This window comes from Vigna angularis, chromosome 4 (assembly GCF_016808095.1).
Source record: "Vigna angularis cultivar LongXiaoDou No.4 chromosome 4, ASM1680809v1, whole genome shotgun sequence".
In the NCBI taxonomy this organism is placed as follows: domain Eukaryota; kingdom Viridiplantae; phylum Streptophyta; class Magnoliopsida; order Fabales; family Fabaceae; genus Vigna; species Vigna angularis.
The window spans coordinates 8,644,739-8,669,528 of NC_068973.1; the positions used below are offsets into that span (position 1 = coordinate 8,644,739).

The 24,790-nt window shown below is 28.3% G+C and overlaps 2 protein-coding genes across 2 annotated transcripts; both read left to right on the forward strand.

Moving 5' to 3' along the window:
• Nucleotides 1-1,587: 1,587 nt before the first annotated feature.
• On the forward strand, nt 1,588-3,359 carry LOC108330195 (uncharacterized). The gene is made up of 3 exons (XM_017564698.1): nt 1,588-2,203; nt 2,625-2,736; nt 3,338-3,359. Exons 1-3 carry the CDS (start codon nt 1,588-1,590, stop codon nt 3,357-3,359), a joined length of 750 nt encoding a protein of 249 aa, XP_017420187.1.
• A 17,265-nt stretch (nt 3,360-20,624) lies between these two features.
• Nucleotides 20,625-24,790, forward strand: LOC108329986 (flavonoid 3'-monooxygenase). Its single transcript, XM_017564415.2, has 3 exons — nt 20,625-21,154; nt 23,518-23,949; nt 24,045-24,790. Exons 1-3 carry the CDS (start codon nt 20,708-20,710, stop codon nt 24,690-24,692), a joined length of 1,527 nt encoding a protein of 508 aa, XP_017419904.1. The 5' UTR covers nt 20,625-20,707; the 3' UTR covers nt 24,693-24,790.

Sequence of the window (24,790 nt, forward strand, 5' to 3'; positions counted from 1 at the left end):
ATTGAGTTTGAAAGAAATCTAACTACAGTTTATCCAAGCATGAAAACATTGAAATCAAATTCCTTCTCATTTCATTTACTTAAAATTTCATACATATGCTCTGTCAGTGTAAATATGTTTAATGTCAAGTATCAACTAATTAAAAAAATTCAACTTATAATAAAAATATAAGTTTCTGAGAAAGCATTGTTCATACTCTCTTTAAAATAAGAATTGCAATCAAATTTTCATATTGATGTCAATAGATATTAATCTTCTTAACATGATATTTTGGGTACTCTTTATTTCTTAATTGACTTGGCCTTGCTGAATGTAAACATAAGGTGTGTTATGGCCTTGTGAAAACCAAACTTGTGAAAGTTGTTGTGCTATCACATCCATCATTTGTCCAAGTGAATAAATTATGAGGTATGAGTTTTCATCAGTGTTCAAATTATTTCTTAATTTACATATTTACATAATATATATACATATAAATTTATTTTTATGATATTCAAAAATATTTTGTTAATAGTATTAAACTATTTCTTAGAAGTAGTGATTTAATTCAAAGTCTAGTAAATATTTATTCTTGAGTAATGCTATTATAATTGGTACTTAGTGTTTTATTCACCATTTACTTTTAACATCTAAAGTCATTGGAGTCAAAGCTCGTTCTCATAGTGGATCATCTTCAGCTGCCCCCTTTTAATGATGAATTACAAACGTAGGTTAATGAATATTTTATCAATTTGTTTCTTTTATGATTAACTTGTTAGGTATCATTTTTCTTACTTTTTAAATAATTTTATTTGTTACAGGTATCTTCATTCACATCACAAGTCAATAACATGACATTACAAGTCAATGAAATGAAGGAAATGATAGCATTTATTTTGCAAAATTATCAGGGTTAATTGCCTTCATAGTTTGCCTGTTAAATTTATTTGTATGATTTTTTTAAAATATGTAATCGACTAACTATTATGTTATATTGTAGGTATCTGATTAAGGAAGCGTTCCAAATGATGAATGTAATGAAGATGAAGAAAATTAGACATGTATGAACAATTAGTTATGTCTGGATTGATATGCAATGTATGAAGTTTTGAGGATGCAAATATCATCTGCCATCCTTTTAGTTGTGTATGTATTGATATGCTAGTATCTTTAAGTGCTTTCCTAAAGCTGTCAAACAAGGGAAGGATCATCCTCATTAGTTCCTGAGCTAGTCTCCATGTATATTTCATCTTTTGAATCACTTTCCTTGTTAGTCTTTTAGTTGTTAATTTGAGGATGTCGACGTCGAAGTTGGCGCAGTTGTACATCAAGGAAATTGTGAGACTGGATGGAGTACCTTCTAGCATCGTATCAGATAGAGATCCGCGGTTCACATCTCGCTTTTGGCAAACAGTTCAGAGTGAGATGGGTAGTAGGCTGCAGATGAGTTCAGTGTATCATCCCTAGACCGATGGACAATCAGAAAGGACGATCCAATCACTTGAGGACTTGTTGAGGACATGTATTTTGGATCACTTGGGAGTCTGGGATGAGGTGTTGCCGTTGGTGGAGTTCACCTTCAACAATAGCTATCAGGCCAGTATTGATATGGCTTCATTTGAAGCCCTGTATGGAAGACGCTGCAGGACACCTTTGTGTTGGTTTCAGAAGGGAGAATATGTGTTAACAGGGCCCGAGTTAGTACAACAGATTACAGAGAAAGTGAAGCTGATTCAAGAGCGAATGCGTGCTTCTCAGAGTAGACAGAAGTCCTATGCTGACCAGAGACGTAGAACCTTAGAGTTTGAAGTTGGGGATCATGTCTTCCTCCAAGTAACTCCTACTACTGGTGTAGGAAGAGCTATTCGTGCTAGGAAGTTGTCTCCCAGGTACCTTGGTCCTTATCAGATCCTAAGACGTATAGGATCAGTTGCCTATGAGATAGCCATGCCACCCCGACTTGCAAACCTTCATCCAGTGTTCCATGTCTCACAGCTTAGAAAGTATGTGCCTAATTCGTCTCATATGCTAGAAGCTGAGAATGTTCAAGTTAGAGAAGATCTGTCTGTGGAAGTGCAGCCTGTCAGAATTGAGGAGAGCCAGAACAAGCAACTCAGAGGCAAAACCATCAGTCTAGTCAAAGTCGTCTGGGATAGTAGGACTGGTGACTCTACTTGGGAGTTAAAGGGAGTCATGAGGGAGTCCTATCCTCACCTTTTCACTGGTAAGTCTAATTTTCGAGGTCAAATTTTTTTTTTATGAGTGGGAGAATGTAAGGGCCTAAAAATATATGGCAGTTGGGCCTTATGTTGAAGCAGCCAGACCCATAACACTAAGGGCACTATGACCTTAGGAGGGATTTTTCAGATTTGAGTTCATTATCTCAGCTTTCCATTCTCTCTCTAAAAAGCTTGTTCCTCCATTTCTCTCTGCCTTCTCTCTACCATTCCCTCACGTTTAGTGGTTGCATGTTGGATTAGGTGGTGCTCAAGTGACCGTGGCGTAGAGACCTTCGCAACCATCCGAATAGATTTTCATTCTTCAGCGGGTAAGTAGCTCTTCACTTGTTCTCCGTTGTTTGGGACCTAAGGCAAGTTGCATGTGCCTAGTGTACCCTCCTTTACGTTTTCCTCGGTTCATTCTAGCTCTAAGAGCTGTTCTTGATCACTGCATTGCGGGTTGTAGGGTGTTGTCTAGATTATTCGCGTGTGGGGTACTGGAGTTGCGGGTCTTTGAGCTGAGCAAAGAAGTTTCAAGGTAAGGGGAGCTAGAATGTTTATTAAATTGATTGCATGAACTGTATGTTGAGTTTTGTGCTGCTGTACTGTTGATATTGTGTTTTGATTGGGAAAGACTTAGTTGCATGTGTTGGGTTGAATGACTGTGAAACTGGATTGTAATGTATGTAAATTGTTTTGAGATGTATTTAAATTCTATAATGTCTATGTTGATGCGTTTGGGCTGAGAGACATGTTGTAACAGTGAATGGATGGAAAAATTGGTATTCTGTAAGGGTTTTGGGTCACTTGAGAGGAAGTGAGGTAGTGATTTTGGGAAGTAAGGGTTCTGGGCACATTTGGGCTGTTGGGACATCTTAGGCAAGTCATTCGTGACCTGTTAGGATGATAAAACTAGACTAGAATATGTTAAAAGTAGTAAAATCGAAATTGGGTCCTTAAGTTGTGGAAATTGATGTTTCAAAAGACAAAACTTGATCTTAATCACTTTAGAATGGTAGTAGGAATGTTCAGAATCATTTAGATGAATTTAATTAAGTATAAAACAAGAATTAAGGGTGTTAAAAGTTAGTAAAAATGGTTAAGAATGATTGTGTTAGGTGTTGTTCATAATTCTGCAGACAGAATTATGCAGTTTCATAGTTTTGGTTTTATTATGGCTGTTTCTAAATACTAATATGGTTGTTTCTGATGAATGAGTTTCATTTGTTTTGGATTTTATGGTGCTTTCGTGTTTGTTGCCATGCTTACTGAAAATGGTATCTATAATAAGCTTGGTGCAGAGGTAAAAATTATGTTCGAATTCTATTGATTTTTGTCATATGTTCTGAAACTTAATTATAGGAATTAGAATAATTGGGCCGATACTGCAATTGATGGCTGTGAATATCTTTGTAATATTAATAGATGGTATGATCAATTAAAAAGGCAGAAAAACGGAAATTCTAACATATAATCCTTATTTTATACAAGGTTCGGGTACTTTTCATATATAGTCCTCACTGTCTAACGTTTGGTAGTTCTCACCTTACAATATGGTCGTGGGTTATCAGATTTTTTATGCGAAGAAAAAGCTTTGAAAAACTTAACAAAAGGAGAACTGAATGTTATTTCATTTAAAACAGAAAGAGTACACATGCTGATCATATATAGGATCTAAAGAGGTTACAAAAACATAACAGAAAATAGAAAAGCTAACATCCAGTTGAATAAGTGAATGTTTTATATGTTTGTCTATTACCCCCATCAAACTCAAGATGAGGTATTTTTATGGACAAACCTGCACATTTAGTTTGTGCTGAAGAAGTTCAAAAGGGTTAGAAGGAAGAGGCTTGGTAAGAACATCTGCGCACTGATCCAAGCTAGGAAAGTTATAAACTTCAAGTTGTTTTGTTTGGATAACACTTGGTCAAGAACACAATCTCCATATGCTTTGTTTTGGAGTGATAAATAGGATAGTTTGCTATGGCAACAACACTTTGATTGTCGCATACCATGACAGGAGTGGAGAAAGAAATATATAGTTCTTTCAAAAGGTATTGAATCTTGAAAATTTCTGGAGATTGAGCTAAATTGCAATATTCAACTTCAGTGTTTGATCTGGCAATGACACGCCGCTTGCAGATCTAGAAGTAGACCTTCGGTAGTTGATCTCAGAGGCCCAGTCCACATCACTCATGGCTGTGACAGAAAAAGGTTGAGTTCTTGAGGCTGGTTGCATATGAAGTCTATAAGAAATAATGCCCGTAAGATATTTTAAGATTCTTTTTAACAACTGTCCAATCATCCAAAGAGTTTGACATGAATTGACAGACTTTTTAGATGACATAGCTAATATAAGGTCTAATAACAGTTGTCCAATGATCAACACCTACAACCTTTAGAGCATGTGGCATCAGCTTCCTATGCACCAACTACCGGGAACAACCATCCCAGGACCTTTGGACAAAAGCTCTGCATCGATTTTGTCCAATACTGTTTCCAGCGGTTTTCAAAACCCTCGCTATTTCCGTTTTTAAAAATCTCTGAAAATTGTGGCGATTCTGTACAAAACCGCTAGTAATATTTAATGATGCTGCTTTTTTGACAACTTTTTGAAACTGTGGGAAACAAATTTTTCAAGGATTAAAATCGCCGGTAACACTAAAAATAACCCCTGAAAAGTTATATATTTTTATAGTGAAAGAAGTAGCAGTTGCTTATCAGGAATGAATTGAAAGTTCTTTAAGTCACTGGTAACTACCTAGTAAGACTTAAATATAAAAGAAAAGGAAAATGTCTCAAATACTTCATCATTTTGTCCTATACCACTATAACGCTTTGACATGATATAAAATAGTAATACTTTTAAGTGAAAGATTACGTGAGGTTGTTTCTTTGTTTATTTGATGTAAGAATAAGAAGAAAAAGACGTGGAAGCAGAATGCACACGAAATGAGACTTAGATAAATGAGGGTAAAAGGAAGTGAAAGAGAGACGTGAGAATTTTTCAATTTCATTTTTTTTTTGTTTAAGAAGAAGAAGAATATCGTGAAAGGTAGAAAGAAAATGGAAAAAAGAGTGAAACAAAAATGATGACGATACCGAAAAAAAAATAAAAAAGGAGAGAGAAAAAAGTGACAAATTATTAATGTGTCATTTGTATGTTAATAGTATATTTTTGTTCTAATTTTTCAAATAAATGGATCTGCTGCTTTTGGTATCAAGTGTTTTTCTTCTCAAAAATTAATGAAGTTTACAAATAGATTTTTGACACGTGTTTAATTAAAATTGTTTTAAATGAGGGTTTCTTAATGAAAGTATCTAATACTCACTTTTCAAAAGTAATTGTTTTATATTAAATATATTGTGCACATGAGGTCAGGTCGTTCAATAGCGGTGAAAAATCTACTAAAAAGTTGGCTTATAGTTAATGTACTATATTTTGAAAACAGATAAAATAGTTTTTTGAAAACTTTTGTAAATCGACATTTATTGAAAATAACTAAACGAGTTTTTAATTTGAGAGATTTAATGCAAAGATGTTTTCATCACTTGAATATCTTTCTTTGCAATGTTAAAGTGGCATCTTTCATACTTTCTTAACAAAAACTGTGTTGCCTTTTTGCTCATCATTGGCCTAAGATGGCCTATGTTTATTTATGAATCTTTTAAGAAATGGTTTAAAAAGATTAATTTTCTTTATAAATTTGTACAATTATTTATATAATAAGCAAAAGTTTAATAATTTACACTTTAAATTTTTTTTTGTTATGGACCATGACATATGTTTAATATGCATCTTCATAAAAGATTCTATAAAGATGTAAGTTGAGAGTTCTTTTATTACATGTTGAATAGATTAGGTTTCTCCAATATGTAGATTATGTGAATAATGGTTGAGTTATCATCTCCTATTTTAGTGTTGGTAAATAGAAATCCAACTTAAGAATTTAAACTCACAAGTGGGCTGACAAGGGAACCCCTTCGCTTCAAACCTGTTTTTTATAGTGATAGAATGTTTAGTTGGAATGGTTAGAAATGCTAAAGGAAACAAGTATACAAAGGATTAAAATTAGGGAAAAACAATGTTGTGGTTAATTTATTAAAGTTTACTGATGACACAATTCTTTGTGTGTGAAGCAAGCCTCCAAAATATTTTGGCCATGAAAAGTATACTAAGATACTTTGAAATGGGTTCAAGCCTTAAGATAAACTTTCATAAAAATATCATGGAAGTGTCATTTAGGTATCTAGGCTTGTCGGTGGGATCAGGAACCCTAGAAAGTTGTTCTTTTAGCAACTTGTTGTTAGTAAAATAAAAAATAAGTTACCAATTCTCATCATTTGCAAGACATATTTGTGTTATAAAGTTCATTGTTGTTGTGTTACCTCTATACTATTTCTATTTATCCTTCTATAAAGCATCTATCTTTGTATGCAAGACAATATAAAAAAGCAAAGAATTTTTTTCTCGAGATGAGGTTCTGAGGGTAGAAGGATAGCTTGGGTAGCATGGGATAACTTATGCAAACCTATAGAAGATAGAGGGATAGAAATAAAAGATACTAGGTTATTCAACAAAGCCCTCTTAGCTAAGTGAAAATGGAGATTAAGTATGGATGAATAGGAATTATGGAAAGATATATTAGAATCAAAATATGGATCTTGGAAAAATTTAAATGGAAATTTCAAAAAACAATATGAATATTTGTGGTGAGAATTTTAAGTGAAGTAAGTGGTGATGTCAATAAGAAAGATGGTTTTTAAGTGAAAAGTTAGATCGAGGACTAAGATCAAGTTTTGTGAGGAAACATGAATAGATGATATCTCATTAAATGTTAGATTCTCTAGACTATTTGTTAATTCTAATAATAGGGAAGAAAACATCAATTGAGTAAAGGAGTTGTATTAGTAACAATATTGGAAATTGAGTTGGAGGAAAAATGGTTTGAATGGAAAAATTCCAACTAATAGAATTCATGCATATATACATAACTCATTACATAGAGAAGGTGAGGATACATGGATTTGGAAAGTTGAAGAGGGAGAAAAGTATACAGTAAAATTAGCTTATATAAAATTGCATGACACGTTTAATTGGGAACATTATGATATGTTCAAGTTATTTTGGAGAATATGATTCCTCTTATTTATACAATATTTTGTATGAAGGGTAATTTTAAATAGAGTGGCAACAAAGGGAAACCTTAGGAGGAGAGGAACAATATTACAAAACACCTTTTACATATTGTGTGGGTTAGTGGAGAAAACAGTAACTCATTTATTTTTTTACCTATGACATAGCCAACAAGGTGTGAAATATGTGCAATAGATGGATAGGTATAAGCACTACACATCATAATCAACCACATGATCATTTCAAAAAAAAAATCATATTTCCTTATAACAACAATGGGAACAATCTATGGAAAGCATTATGAATTTTTGTCAAATGAAACATTTAGAGTCATAAGAATAAAGTTATTTTTAGGCAAGGAAAAGTTAATGCAGAGAATATTTTCTTTATGAGACAATTGAGAGTGTGGACATGGATGAAGCATAAAATTTCTATTGTGAAGTTTTCATACCTAGAATGGTTTCAATGTCCAATTGAGTGCATTAGATCTGTCTCATAGGTAGTATAGAGAGGTATAACAGAAACATGGGGTATATAAGAAAAGGAGAGATAGACTAATTTATAATAGAGAAAGAGAGAGAATGGTGTATAATATACTAGAAATACTTGTGTGTTTGTATCCAACTTTTGTGTAGGTTTCTTGAAGTTATCACTAAGAAAAACAAAGTTTTATACTCACTATGAAGGTGTCCAAAATAATTTTGAAAAGTAGTTATGAAAAGAGAGTTGAACTGTTGTGAAAAACCTTGTGAAGAATGAAGCGGTAATAAGTGTTGGATAAATGTTGCCTTGTGTGTTTGATGCAATTCTTTGAAGTTTTAGTGCACTATTCTCTATAGGACCTAGATTGACTAATATTTTGTAATTTGTTTCCACAGTATGTTGGGTTAGGTAGGTATATTTCTAAGATGATGTGCAAGTTTGGCAAGAAAATATAATCAAGAGATATATTATCACAACCCATGTTGTAAATATCATGTAAGGGTAAGTGTACCCAAGTACTCCATTTATAAATATATGGTCTTCTTTGTTGATAAAAAAAAGGTTTAATTATGTTTTTAATCCCATAAAAATCTTAAATTAGTTCAACAATTTTTGTCTGTTTTGATTAAGTCCCTATATTTGAAAAAGTAGTATAATTTAATCATTTATGTTTGTATATATTAATAACTTTTAAAGATGTTTCATGTCTCAGGTAGTAGCTATTTTTATTTTTTTAATTTAAAAATATCGTCACGAGTCAAGTCAGTCTCATATCAACAAGTGTCATTGTCTTAATTTAAATTTATTTTTTGTATTTTTTATTTTAATTTAATTCAATCTATATATTTTTTAAAATGGATTAATTTCATCCTTTTCAAATGAAACTAAATTTAAGTTTTATATAAATGTTATACTGATATTTTTATTATAATTAATATTTTTATTAAAATATTTTAACAAAATTTAGTTTATTTTTTTTAACAAGATTACGTTTATAAAATTGAATTTTATCTAAATTTTGTTTAAAAATTTTAATTTTTTTGTATTTTTATTTTATTAATCATACTTTAATGTTGTTTTTTTATTTGAATTTATATTTTAGATAATTTTATATAAATTTATAAAAGAATTACCAATATAACATTTAAGAATTTTTCATATGTTAGAGTTGGTTTAAAAATAATTATAGAAATATTTAATAAAAGTATTAGTATAAAATTTATAAAAATATTAATAAAAATATTAGTATAACATTTATATAAGAATTAAATTTGATCTCAATTTGGAGAAGAGTAAAATTGCTTCATCTTAAAAGAAATTAGGACTGAATTGAATCAAAATAATAAATACATAGACGAAATTAAAATTAAGATAATAAGACTTGGCATTAATAGTGACACGTAACATTGTCATTGTCACATCATACTGTGATTGCCACTGTCACGAGACACTGGCTTGACATGTAACAATTTTTCTAAAAAGAAAAATAAAAAAAATAAAAAAATCAAGGAAAAAAACATAAAATGACACATGACACATATTTAATGATGTTAGTACAGTGCTAATGAAAATTACCAAATTATATCGTATTTTCAAAAATAAAAATCTAATTAAGACAAAAAAAATTAAAGACCAATTTTAAAATTTTGTACGAAAATAGAGATAAAATATATAATTAAAAAAAAGTCTTTGTAAAAGGTGCAAATCACAAATGTTAAAAATACAGCTAACATCGTATTTAGTTAGGAGAAAGATTTTGTATATATGCATTATTATTATTAATCTTTTAAATATTTAGAGTAGATAATCTTTTTTAAGATTGGGTTTTGATTGTTCCTATGAAAACTTTTTCTTTCACAAATGGAACCAAACTCAAGTTCCTTTCTTATAAATCATTTTTCTTATCTCTTTCTCTAACGTATTGAGTTATCTTAAAATCCAAAAGAGTTTTATACAAACAAATTTTTTTCTTCATGCAAGTAGATCTCCAAAATAACTTAAAAAAATGACAAAAGATATAAACTTAGTGTGATTAAAATTTTAATCGGACAAATTACTATCTTCAACGTACACTCCCATATTCAAGTAGATATAAAGAGATTTGTCAAAATCTTATAGAGAATATTGAAGAAGAGAATGATATTCTCTTTAAAGATAATAATTTTTATAAAATAAAATTCGATTAATAAATAATATTTTGTTTATAATTTGAAGTTTTAATAATAAACGACATTTATAAAATTTACTTATAAATTTACCCATAAAAATTTGTTTTTTTAAAATTAAGAAGAATTACACCATAAATAAATTCTTAATAAAACCATTATTTCCATCGTTTTACAAATAATGATAAAGATACTGTGTGTATCTATAAGTTAGAAAAGCGCATGTAAAGAAAAAGAAGACGTCGATATATTAGATATTCTCAACTATAAACTCTTGCAAGAATTAAAAGAAATACTAAATATGATTAATAATAAAAAAAAAATGAAAAGTTTAGTTTTTATGGAATGTTGGATTATAACATAGACTACAATAATGAGTATGTATACGTAGAGTATAAACAATAATACTCTAAAAATAATTTTTTTGAAAATAGAAAGAAAATTTTCTCTTTAAAACATAAAAGTGATTATATTTTAAAAACATTTGGAGAGGAATAGAAAATATAGTTTTTTTTTTATAAATAAATTGTGTTTATACATTTTTTCCTAAAAAAAGTAGTAGAAACATTCAATTTTGGTGTATTGTACAGATATAAAACTAATTAGAGAAAGAGATGACATTTTTTTCTCTGTAGGGAGGGAGTTGGTGGGGTGATAAATGTTTATGCCATGGTTATGAAGTTGTGTTTTTTCTCTTATAACAAAAATACAAAAAGCATACTTAAAATGATTACTTCTTCATAGATTTGAAAAAGAGAAATAATCTTTAGAAGAATAAATTATCCAATAAATTAAAAGATATAAATAGTACTTGAAAGAACCACTTTTTAAATTTAATTAAGATTCTAAATTGATTTATTTAGCATTTTACATTTTTTTTAAAATTAATTTCGAAAGATGGAAATATACTTAAGTGCGCTAAAATCTAAATAAGTCGGTACATTTTTAAATACTATACATTATTTCAAAGTATTTATTTAATATATAATTTTGACTTACGACTTATTTTATGTTTGAATATTCTTAGATTTTCAACTAATTCAGGAAAGTTCATAACCACCGCAAAGTGCAGAAACTAATGAAGAAGTCCTGTACATTAATGATTTTGGTTTTGGACTTTATCTTATGTCATTTTAGCTTTATGCGTGTCATTGTTTTAACATAAAAGTAAATAGTTAATTTTTTTATGTTAATAAAATCGATTATTATTAGTTATTATTAATACCGATGTTATTTCATATATGAATATTTTTTAGTTATAAAATAGTGTTTTGTTTACTTAATGAAACGCTTAATTATTTTTTGTTTTTAAATTTGATTTTAATTTTATGATTTTTTAATATTGATTATTTTATAAGTTTTGAATATTTTTATTTAAATTTTTCATTGAGTATTTAATTTTTCTTTCAAAGGTTTACATTAAAATTTACAATTATATGAGATAAATGATGGGGAGTTACTCTAAGGTCGTTGTTATTTAGGCATTTTTCTATGTCCAAAAGATATTTTCTTTACATATATATATATATATAATTTCTTTACATATATATATATATATATATATTAATTTGTAAAATTGTAGGGAGATATATGATTTAAAATGACAGCAGAAGCTATGGTAGATGGTCATTGATATTGATAGATGTTTACTTCTCAACATATCAAGTACAGCAAAAGAAAGACGTATGTGGAATTGTGAACACCGTATATCTGAATACGGAATGCTTGCTCTGTTATTGCTATAATGGTACGGAAGTATCACTTTGTTAGTTGGATTGATATAAATAATAATTGGTTTTTTTTTTTAAGTTTTGTATATATGTATAGTATGTACGTAGTACTATTTCTTTTTAATTTTAATTTTGCTCCACCGTAAATGAATATGTGGTACAACTTGTACCTTTGAAATGAATATGTTTTATTGTTATTTAAAAAAACAGGTTAAACAAATACTAATTTTGTAGTCACACACTGTTTTTTTACAAAATATTCAAAGTTAGGTCTATATGGTCACAAAAGTCCAACAACCTCAAACACAAAATCACTTTTCTCGCCGATTATATGGTTGTCGTGTTGAATACTCCATCAAGTCAATATATAATTAAACCAAGTTTGATCAAATTAGTTATAGATTAGGGTTTTGCTTTTTAATTATTAAGTATAATAGAAGAAATAGATATTTTCATTTTTCTCATATTATAAGTAATGTAAAAATTGAGTTACCATTCTCCTTAAGTTAACTTTTATTATTAAAAATCATTACACGCCGATTTAAAAACCGTGTCTCTATGGGTTAACTAGAATGGAGTATAACCTTTATGAGTTTACTTTCTTTTTCTCACACATATAAATTTGGTTGAAAATCACGATTTATGTGACGAAAACATGAGAAAAGGATAAACTTTAATCTTCGACGTGTTCGCGAAATGTTTTAGTGTGAATAAACGCATACATATGAGTGCATTTTTCGAAGAATGTTACGGTCAATAGAATCAATCACTGTCTTCATTTTCACACTATGCAGATATAACATCGCTGTTGTTTTTATTTTCTTTATTTCATATGAAACAACTCCCTATGTTTTATGTCATAAAACAATAAATATAAAAATTATAAATCTATTATAAAAATTTCTCTTGCACTTTTCTTCCAAAGATCATCAATTTTCATTTTTGGCAATGGTTTCAAACCAGTTCTCGACAACTCAAGCTTAAAAAAAAACGGTCAATTTTTTCAATCTATTTGAATACAAAATTTTCAACATAGACCTCATTATTAAAAAATGTTATCCTATTATTCTCCTTCCAAAATCATCAATTTTCTTATATTTATATAGGTAATTTCAAAATTGCCACCTAAGCTGGCTTCTAAGAATAAGCACAAACGATATCTGTATTCGGAAAGCTTCATGCATTACAATTTTATGGTCATAATTGTTTGAAGGGATATTTTATGCGCAGATTAATTTGAATTCTGAAAATGAAAAATAACATAAAAATTTCTGTAGAGTCGTTGACCCAACAAAAATACAAAGGTCTTGTGAGTTGCATAGTGACCTCTCGTTACATTCATTCACCTTCGGGGATTTCATGATTCTGTTTCTTTGATGATATATCATGCTTGTCAAATTTCAAATTGGTATAGTTAATTAGTTGTTCACATGCAATAACAAAAAAAAAACTTATTTTAATCCCATAAAAAGTTTCGTTTGATAAATAACTTGTATTCTAGAAAGGAATTACTACATAGGGTATTTTTTTTAACGTTATTGATGCACTATATTTAAGTAGTATAGTGACTTTTTTTGATAAAAATATGTAATATATATATATATATATATATATATATATATATATATATATATATATATATATATATATATATTGGTGAGGTAGTCGTAACTTACTTTATATTTAATCAAAATATTAATTGTTTATCGGAATTATGAACATGAATTTTCAGACAAATAGTAAGATCTTAATAGAATGAAGAATCTTGTTATGTATTTTTGAAGACATAAAATCAAATCAATAAAAGAGTTTGAATATTTTAAATAAAGAAATTATTATAAGTAAGTATTTATTGGTGAGATAGTATATATTTATAAGATTTTTTTTAACTCTTGACTCATGTAATAAAACTAGTAATATTAAAAAAGTATTAAGTAATATAAATAAATATAATGATCTACTTTGCAAAAATAATAATGTTAATGTAACACCTTATCTAATTTATCAAATATGTTGTAAGTATAATCTATTAAGGAATATTAGATTTAATGAAGTAACTGAAATTTAATAATATATACAATTAATATATAAATATTTATACAATAAATATATCTTAAAATATTTCGAACAGTTAACAAAACTGAATAGACTTTGTTAGATTATATAACTTCACATATTTGTTACTTCAAGTGTATACATTATTGTTATAGGTTTTGTTTTGACAAATTTCTCTATAATTATTTTCAAAAGAGAAAAATAAAAAATAAATATAAGAGGAACTTTTACATAAGATAATATTGACTTATGTAATATTATAATTTCTTTTTTATATTTTTGTTTAAATTCTTAATTTTCTTAGTTTATATATATATATATATATATATATATATATATATATATATATATATATATATATATATATAAGAGTTTGTTAACGCGCGTACATCTGTTTTTCAGTTGGTACATTTTAGCAATGTGTACCGGGTTTTAGTAGACAAAAATATCCTTATATATCATGGATTCTAAGTTTTAAGGTTAAAGATATTTTAATAATTTTCATTTTCAAAACTGAAAGAAAAAAGAAACTCTCAAACCTTTACTCACCTCTATCATTTCTCTCAACCATTTCTCTTTTATCTCTCTCATTCCAACATTTTCTTTGTCGTAGTCCCAACTGAAAAAAAATCAGAAACAATGAGTTTTCATTTTATAATTTTTGTTTTATCTAATTTTATCTAATTTTCACAAGCATAATGACATAGAAAGGAATTGATAATTGGTCTGGAAAAAAAATCAGAAACACTCAATTGTTAAACAATTTCTAAAAAAAATAATTTTATAATGAGTTTTCATTTTATAATTTTTGTCTTATCTAATTTTATCTAATTTTCACAAGCATAATGACATCCAAAGAAATTGGTAATTGGCATGGAAAAAATCATAAACACTCGCGGTTAAACAATTTCTTAAATAAATGATTTTATAATGAGTTTTCATTTTATAATTTTTGTCTTATCTAATTTTTACAAGCATAATGACATATGAAAGAATTGGTAATTGGCCTAGAAGGTTTTTTTAGAGGTGATGATTCAACATCAGATGATGAAATTAGAGAGGTTAGTGAACATGATGAAATTGAAGAGATATTGAATTAACGACGAATATCCCAATGACTCAATTCTTTGCAAAGACAAATTGTTTAACGACGAATGTTTCTGATTTTTTCACTTAGGGCTACAGTAAGGTAGAGAAAATGTTAGAGTAAGAGAGATGAAAGAAGAAGGGTTGAGAGGAATGACGGAGGTGACTAAGGGTTTGGGATTTCTTTTTTCTTTAATTTTGAGAATGAAATTATTCAAATACCCTTAACCTTAAAACTTAGAATGATGATATATAAAGATATTTTTGTCTACTAAAACTCCATATATATATATATATATATATATATATATATATATATATATATATATAAAATAAGTGATAGCTTGAATCCCAAGTTTTACTTTCAATTTTATAGTCTTCTACAATTTTCTAATTATGCTATATTATTTATTCGTATATTTTCACACATCCAACAAGAAGAAAAATATTGCTAATTCTCAGTCTTAAACTCATGACCACATAAACCTTATAAACTTCTTTTTCAATAAAAATATTATATTTATATAAATATATATAAAACAAACCTATTAGAGTCAAACTTCGACATACTATTTAAAAATGTCAGAGTTTGACGGAATTCTATTTAAAAACACTCTGACATATTGTTTTAAATTAAAAAATATATTTAAATTAATTAATATAATTTTTTATTGACAAATATTAGTTGTTTATAACCTTTTCATATTTTCTTCCAAATTAATTTTATAACCTTTTTACTTTTTTGGATTTTTAGGGTATTATATATATTTTATGTAATTATAACAAGACAGTGTAAATATAAAGGTAAAAGTTTTGACCTTCTTAAAAGTCTAAGGTATATGTTACACTTGATCTCAACTTCGAGCTATGTCACTTTTATTACGAGACTTTTTCCTCCAAATAACACACATAAATATAAAAGTTATCTCAGTTAATGGATTTTTTCAAAAAGATTTACCAAAAACACACAACACTGATAAAATACAAATCTAACTCACATATTAATATTATTCTTTGTCAAAAAATTCAAAACAATGAAATTTTATAAGTTTTTTTATATAAATATTTAAATTTTTTTATTCAAATTTAAACTCACACTTAAATTTTCAATTTCTAATATTGTGACAAATATTTATCTAAACGGTATATTTTTAGATCAGAATTCAATAGGAATCAAATTCTAAATTGTGGAAAAAAAGTAAATTGGTTGAAAAAAAAAATCAATAATTGAAGTACCGATATTTGAATTTTTTTTATTTTTTCTTTTTATTTAAAAGAGGAAGAAGAGGAATTTAGGAAAAAAAATTATTTTCAATGACATATTTCAGAATTTGATTTGAAAAGGTTTATTATCTGAGTAATTTCTTAGTCCATATACTGTGATATTTGAATGAAAAACACATTATATTATACCTAGATAGTACAATAATATATATATATATATATAATAACTCAAATAAAATTTTATTACTAACAATTATACCTAGATAAAGTCAAAATAGTTACTAAAAATTATCAAAATTTATTGTCTCACTACTTTTAGAGGAGATGAACTTTTTGGATAATGATACTTTGACAATTTTTTTTGACAAAATTTTGACATTATCTATGTATCATTCTGTGATTGGTCCAAAATTACTCCATAATCAATAATAATAATCATAAACACCAACATGAACCAATTATAGAATGACACATAGATAATATTAAAATGTTGTCAAAAAAATGTTGTCAAAATATATTATCTAAACTTTTTTTCACACAGTCGAATCAGATATTATATAACATACTATTCTAATGTACTTGCACTTATTGAAAAATCAAATACGTGATGTACTATTCTTTTTTTTAAATGGAGACTACTCTTCATTGTTTTTTTGTTCTTAAACTCTAACCACATAATGGTGTTCTACTTAGATATTTTCAAACAATTGACTTTGTAAAATAAAGTTAATTTTCATTTAATGTTACTTGTAGAAAGCTTTACATGTTATTCACACAAATAAATTGTTACATGGAACATTTCAGCGCATATTATCTTAAACATTAATAAATTTATCATATACATATATATATATATATATATATATATATATATATATATATATCAAAAATATTTATTTTATCAGTACATAAACTATTTATTTATTCTTAAAAATTAATAGTTTATATTTGATATTAACATTCTAAAAGTTAATTTAGAATTTCATGAAAATAAATAAGTACTTTTAAAAGTATATTTTATAAAAAAAAAAGTTACAACATTGAAAAAAGGTTTATAATGGTGTTAATTTCATGTTGCATGATCCAAAATTCAAAGTTAAAAATGTCCAATAATATTTTTGTAAATATTTTGTTTAAATTGACATTAAATTCTCTCCTAACAGACATTAAATTAGAAATTGAAGTCATATTAAATGCCAACATATATTAAATTATCCAATGTTCGACACTAATTTCCAATTGAGTTTTAAAATTTTAGAAATAGGGTGAACTCTCAACTTTCTCTTTTTAGTTTGGGTGAAACCTATCATGAAAGTGCATACCAAACTTTTAGGAAGAAGTTATTCAATCTATTTTAATCCATCTTGGCATTATGGTGCTTGTTGGGCTCAAGCTTTCACTCTCTCTCATTGCATTTCACATTAAAATTGATGTTTAGTTATTGTTGTGCGACCTCAATAATGCATTTTTGTATTTTTTGGTTAACTTTGATTTTGTAAAACTCACTAAAAATAATTAAAAAATTATTTTTGACTCAATTTTTTTTGGTGTGACTTTTATTAGGGTGTATACGAATGTAGGAGATTCAATTATCAAATATTGGTCACAAATTTAAAATTGTAAAAATTTAGTGAGAAAAAACTTCAAATAATCATGATTTTTATTACGGGTTTTTGGATGGTGACACTTCAAAAATAAAATTGTTAGAAATATTGTGACGAACGTGCTGACCAATTTATCAAAAAAAAATTATTTTGAAATTTTAAAAATTCCGTTGTTTAAAAAATATTTTTTATTTTTTATTTTTCACTAATTTTTCAATACTTTACAATTATATTTAAAATGTTCATACTACTTACAAAATTCTGAAAATTATTTGGTGTATTTTTGGTTTGCAAATTAATTTTTCATGGTTTTAATAAAAGAAAATATTAGCCAATAGTTCTCTTAAAAAACGCCACAAATTAAATTAAGTTGTCGCTTCAACTTGTGTTAGTTACATTTGATATAAAAGCAACATAATTAATTGTCGTAAGTTGAAAGACAACATATACTTTAATTTAATTGATGTCTCCCACTATGTGTTTCCTGTTAATTTGAGTTTCACCTTTAAATATATTTTTATATTAAAATCACAAGTTTAACCTTAAAATAATAATTCTATCATCTAAAGTTAAGAACAACTACAAAGTTCAAATTATTATTTCATGGCTTTTGTTTGTAAACTCGTTGAAGATTAATGAATAACTATTAATCTTAGAAAATCACTTAAAAATGTAAAATCCAAAACATGTACATCTCTTTTGTAAATCATTTATACACAAAAGACGTTTTAGAATTTTAGATAAGATAAACACAAGATAGCAAAAAATAAAATAAAATAGATTATTTAAAAGAATAGAAATATGAAATATATTACAAAAAAAAAATAATGAAACTTAAGTAAAAAAAAATCTGCTTACATAACTAATTTATAAAAACGGCTGTGCAATTTTGATAGTCGATTATCCTTGATGAAATTTTTAATAAAAAATTTAAGAGAAAAAAAAATTAATTTCCTTATAAGATAAATAAACTAGTTTATAACGCTTTCTTTCATTTATAATAGTTTCAGGTTTTCATTTATAATTTTTGTACAATAATTCATTTTAACTTAAATTTGTTTGATTTGTTTTATTTTTCATGAAAAAAATGTTCCAAATATGTTATAAGACAACTTTTTATTTATTTATTTCACATTAACATTTTATATTTTGATTCTATGATCACTTAAGCTGATTTACATATCAAGATTAATTAACACAAATTGTAAAAACTTGTATCTCCACAATCTATTACTCAAATCTAGCAATTAATACGATTACAACCAATTCCTTCAAATAGTCCTTTTAAAAAATTGATTAATTTCGAAATCTTTTTTTAGTTAAACTTATCACATAGATTATTGAGTTAAAATAAAAAAGAATTTCAATACTTATTTTTCTTAATTTTCTAAGATAATTTTTAAGAACAAACAAATTATTCTACCAATATTACATAATAATTTAAGTAATATATAATATAAATTTAAAATGAAGTTCTACTAAATTTTAATCACTTATTCTTGGTTTTTTAAATAAAAGTTGATGCAGTGCTTACCAAACATTGACGCATGCATGATCACGTGAGAAACTATAAGTCCAATATTAGCACGCACTCAACCCCCGGCAATACCAAGACCAGCTAAACGCAAGCACGTTCCTACCTACAAACTTAAACCTCAATCTCAATCGTATCCAATGCAAAACCTAACTCATCATGCATTCTAATTAATCATACCCATTACTTCTTCCTTAGTTCAACTTTTTAAATCACAATCCAAAAATGTCCTTTTCGTGTAATAATACTTCTCAATTCGTATTGTAATAAATGTTATGTTTATTGTGTTCTAGCTTCGGAACCAAACCATGGAGAAAAGTAGCATCAATTTATGCTTACTTTTTCAAGAAAAATTAACGGTGTAGAAAAATATTTTTCTTACGCACGTTGATATTAAAAGGGTATCCATTTTAATCCGAAATTACAATCAATAATGAAAAAAGGACATGCAAAAAATAATCTTGAATATGCTGATGTAGGAATTTTTTCCATCTTTAATTTTAAAATAGTATGAGATTTACTTTATTGAAAAAAGTTTTATCCGTTATTAGTTACAGCTTCCATAAAATATATTTTATAATTAAGAATATTTTATAATTAAGAGAATGTAGAGAAACAACGTACTAAATAGTATACTTGTGCTGAATTTCTAAAATTATGTGTATAAAAAATATTTATTAACGAAATAATGTTCAAACAACACATCAACTTTTTACTCTAAATTTAAAACTAGAAGAATGAACATCTATCTACTACACAGCCCAAACGATCTACTTCACACCTCAGAGTAATGAAGACACGTAAAATAAGATCTAACACAAGTATAGCTAAAGTTCAAAACACGAGACAACACTGAAACTCACATCAATCACATTAAATATATTAAATATACCCATTAACAAACCACCTCAGCCTCACACCCTAACTACTTATTCACTTTACAAACATTTTAAAAGTTTTTCAAATTCTATACACAAAAAATAATCACACTTTTCTTTATTACTATCTATAGTGTCATACTTATATAATAAAAACACGTATAAATTTCTATTAAAAAAAGTAACATGTATTAAGATAATCATAAACCATTTTAGTTCTCTTTTAAAGAGATCATAATTATAATTATCCAATAAAAATACTTTTAATTTTTATGGATAAGAGAAACCAAAAACTTAGTCAATCAAAAGATAAAGAGAAAATACTAGTATTAATAATAATTATAGATGTTCAAAACATATATTTGATAATATATGTTTAATATAAAATCATCACCAGCGACCGTGTCAATCATAGCGTAGAACAAATATCAAAGTTCTGTCTCAATTGGCGTGGTTGGGGAAATTAATAAATTAAAAAACGGTGAGAGAAAAAAAAAATATTTTGCTATATATATACCACCTAGTTTGAGCCAAACTGAAGAAAAACCCCAACAGACTACTTCTTCTACTACAGTTTCATTTCAAAATAGTAACAACTGTTCCAAAACTAACCATGTCTCCGTTCATGGTTGTCTTCGCAACAATCGCAGCAGCGATCCTCCTATGTCGTTTAATAAACTTCTTAAAGCGTTCTTCTTCTCTGCCACTCCCTCCAGGCCCAAAACCCTGGCCCGTTCTCGGGAATTTCCCACACATGGGCCCAGTGCCTCACCACTCCCTCGCCGCCTTGGCCCGCGTTCACGGCCCGTTGATGCACCTGCGTCTCGGATTCGTCGACGTCGTCGTGGCGGCGTCCGCGTCGGTAGCCGAACAGTTTTTGAAGATTCATGACTCTAATTTCAGCAGCCGGCCACCGAACGCCGGAGCCAAATACATAGCCTATAACTACCAGGACCTGGTGTTCGCCCCCTATGGCCCGCGGTGGCGGTTGCTCCGGAAACTCACCTCCGTTCACCTCTTCTCCGGGAAGGCCCTGGATGTATTTAGACACTTGCGTGAGGTGAATTTTCTGTTTCCACTATACACGTAAACTATACATACACACACATATACATATATATATATATATATATATATATATATATATATATATATATATATATATATATATATATATATATATATATATATATACACACATGCATATTTCTATTTTCATGTAAAAAATTATTTTATTTTTCTTCTATGAATATTTGAGTTTATAAATTTTTATGAATTTATTCATAGTGTATATAACAAGGGCTTTAATTCTATATACACGAATTATGTGTTTTAGTTTAGATTATACCTTTTTGTGATGGGAAAAAGTACATGCTAGTTTGAGGAAGTTTTATTTGGATTTGAGTGGTTTAAAATGAAGAGACGTGTATGTAAGTAAATAAAATTAATTTTGTAAACCTTATGCTATTATTGATAGTTTCTATTTTACTATTTTTTGAGTTATTATTCTTAACTCTATGTTTTTCTTCTTCTAATTTTTTACAGAATTTAATTTAAAATTACGTATTTTTTTTCTTTCAAACCAATATCTTTTCGCTTTTGACTTTTTATTTTACTTTATAAATTCAACTATTTCACACTATCAATGTAGAACTTAGTTCTTAGTCATAAAAGCTTTTCACCTGATTTAAGCAACAAGCTTACTTTTTTTTTCAACTCATATTAAAAGTGTCGATTTTAATGTCAAGGCACAATTTATTTTCTAATTTATTTAAAGTAACAACCTAATCAGTATAATTCATTTCTTTTTCAACGCCACATATTAAAAGTGTGGGTTTTAATATCAAGGCTCAATTTAATTCATAGATACGATAACTCTTCTTAATATAAAAAACTCTATTCAAAGCTTCTCAATTTAATGTCACTTATTGCATTTGTTTTGTTAACATTCTAAAAAAAATAGTTTCAAGATAGTCCTTAAAAAATGTTAAAAATTGGTCCCGAATTCATATTTACAAAAGTTAAAAATTACTTGTTTGTACAGAAGTAGTACAATTTTACATTTTAGCGCAAGAAGACAGACCTAACCTACTAGAAAACAAGAAGTACAACGCAATCTATACACTATTTTTTTTAAAAGAAGAAAATCCAGGTAATAATATAGTTTTAATTTATTGTTCTTCGCTATAAAAATATTGATAAAACAATTAATATTTTATCACTTTATAATAAATATTTGAAAATAAAATATTTTCTTTCAATCTATCGATTAACATATTTAAAATAAAATAAGTTTGAAGTAAATTCAATGCTAAAACTATTTTTTACTACAAAAATAATTACAAATATCATTACTTGAAAAATACATGTATTAAAAAATGTTTTGCATAATTAATATTATCTAGTGCGAAATTTATTCTATTATTATTCTTTTTTGTAATATCTCTATTAGATAATAATACTTGAAAGAAGGTTTTTTGAACCGACACGCTACTTTAACCTAATCATGCATTACTGATGATGCCTGTTCCCACACCAGGCTCAACTTTCATTCATCACAACAAAACTGTTTTCCTTTTTATGTTTACTTATTTAAGATATATTTTGCTTATCATTTAGAAAAAATTGTTTTTAACATATTTTTTTAACATTTTAATATTGAAAAAAGAATTGTGATTAGTTCGTTTTAAAAAAAAATTTAAAAATAAATTCAAACAAATTAATAATATAATAACATATGTGACTGTTGTCAAAAAAATTATTATGAAAAGGTTATTGATATATTAAGGTCCTTATTTCATAGAGTAAAAGAAAAAGAAATTTTCAAAAAATAAAATAAATATGACTATATTTAAAATGTAATTTTTTTTCAATATTTTTTTTTCTTTAGAAGATAAATATTTTTACTAATTTACACGAGAAAAAGTGTCAACAATCAAACCAAATCAATTATTGTTTATAAAACCAACAAAAAGAAAAAATTTGTGCTCCGTGCATGTTAGTGTTCTCTTCATATACTACGCGGCGGCACATTTCGACTTGTAGAATTTTCATGCTAATAATTATGCAAGGCGTGTGTCACACATGGTGTGCTCGCATCCGCGCCAATGTTTTATTTGCGGTCATGGGCGGCATTCACGTCACCTTCTTACAAAAGTGTCACACACTGTAAGTGTTGCAAAACATTTGTTTTTTTTATTCATATTTTAAAACTTAAAAGCTTATTATTAGCAAATCTTAAATAAAATATATCTTTTATTATAATTTAAAGAAAATATATATTTAATTTTTGAAAGTACTCGTTAATGCCATAAGATAGAGATTGAAGTTCATGTGAGTGACGTAGGTGTAACAGTTGACATTAATGAAGTCTGTACATTAATAATAAAAACCTAATTGAGAAAATGAACGACACGATTTCAGGAAGAGGTGGGAAGACTTACACGTAACCTGGGGAGTTCAGAGGGAAAAGCAGTGAATTTGGGGCAAGTGTTGAACGTGTGCACCACGAACGCATTGGCGAGGGTGATGATCGGACGGCGAGTGTTCGACGACGGGAACGGCGGCTGCGATCCTAGGGCTGACGAGTTCAAGAACATGGTGGTGGAGGTGATGGTGTTGGCCGGCGTTTTCAACATCGGCGACTTTATTCCGTCGCTCGAGTGGCTTGATCTTCAAGGAGTGCAAGCTAAGATGAAGAAATTGCATCAAAGATTTGATGCATTTTTGAGCACCATTATTGAAGAACACGATTCTTCTTCCAACAATCTCTTGAGTATCTTGTTGTCTCTTCAAGATGCGAAGGACGATGACGGAAACCATCTTACTCACACAGAGATCAAAGCATTGCTGCTGGTAGTAACCACTCTGCTTAATAACTCCGATTTTTTTTTATTGTTTTTATATAATAATCGCTCATGAATTGTTTTTACTCTGTTCAAATTTCGCAGAATATGTTTACGGCTGGAACCGACACGTCATCGAGCACAACAGAATGGGCCATCGCCGAACTGATCCGAAATCCAAGAGTCCTGACCCAAGTCCAGCAAGAGTTGGACTCTGTTGTGGGCCGAGACAGGAGCGTGAAAGAGGAGGACTTGGCCCATCTCCCGTACTTACAAGCTGTGATTAAGGAAACCTTCAGGCTCCACCCATCAACCCCTCTTTCTCTGCCACGTGTCGCTGCCGAGAGCTGCGAGATATTTGGGTACCACATTCCTAAGGGTTCGACTCTCTTGGTGAATGTTTGGGCCATAGCCCGTGACCCGAAGGAATGGGCCGATCCGTTGGAGTTCAGGCCCGAAAGGTTCCTTCCCGGCGGTGAGAAGGCTGATGTTGACGTTAAGGGCAATGACTTTGAGGTTATACCATTCGGTGCTGGGCGAAGGATTTGCGCTGGGCTCAGCCTTGGGCTTCGAATGGTCCAACTTCTAACTGCAACCTTGGCCCATTCTTTTGATTGGGAACTGGAAAATGGGCTGAACCCAGAAAAGATGAACATGGATGAAGCCTATGGGCTGACCTTACAGCGGGCTGAGCCTCTGTCAGTGGTTCCCAGGCCCAGGCTCTCACCACATGTTTACTCAATGTATTTATAATTTTTAAGCTTCTCGCTTTCTTAATAGTGCTTATGTTCCTTACTTTTTCTTAACTTGAGTTTTAGTAACAATAAAAATATATTGGTGATATTGTGTAA

Coding starts and splice junctions, on each gene's coding strand:
- LOC108330195 (XM_017564698.1), top strand. CDS start 1,588: ATGGCTTCATTTGAAGCCCTGTATGGAAGACGCTGCAGGACACCTTTG. Junction 2,204..2,624: donor CTATCCTCACCTTTTCACTG/GTAAGTCTAATT, acceptor GGTTCATTCTAG/CTCTAAGAGCTGTTCTTGAT. Junction 2,737..3,337: donor CTGAGCAAAGAAGTTTCAAG/GTAAGGGGAGCT, acceptor ATAATTCTGCAG/ACAGAATTATGCAGTTTCAT.
- LOC108329986 (XM_017564415.2), top strand. CDS start 20,708: ATGTCTCCGTTCATGGTTGTCTTCGCAACAATCGCAGCAGCGATCCTC. Junction 21,155..23,517: donor TATTTAGACACTTGCGTGAG/GTGAATTTTCTG, acceptor ACACGATTTCAG/GAAGAGGTGGGAAGACTTAC. Junction 23,950..24,044: donor AGATCAAAGCATTGCTGCTG/GTAGTAACCACT, acceptor CAAATTTCGCAG/AATATGTTTACGGCTGGAAC.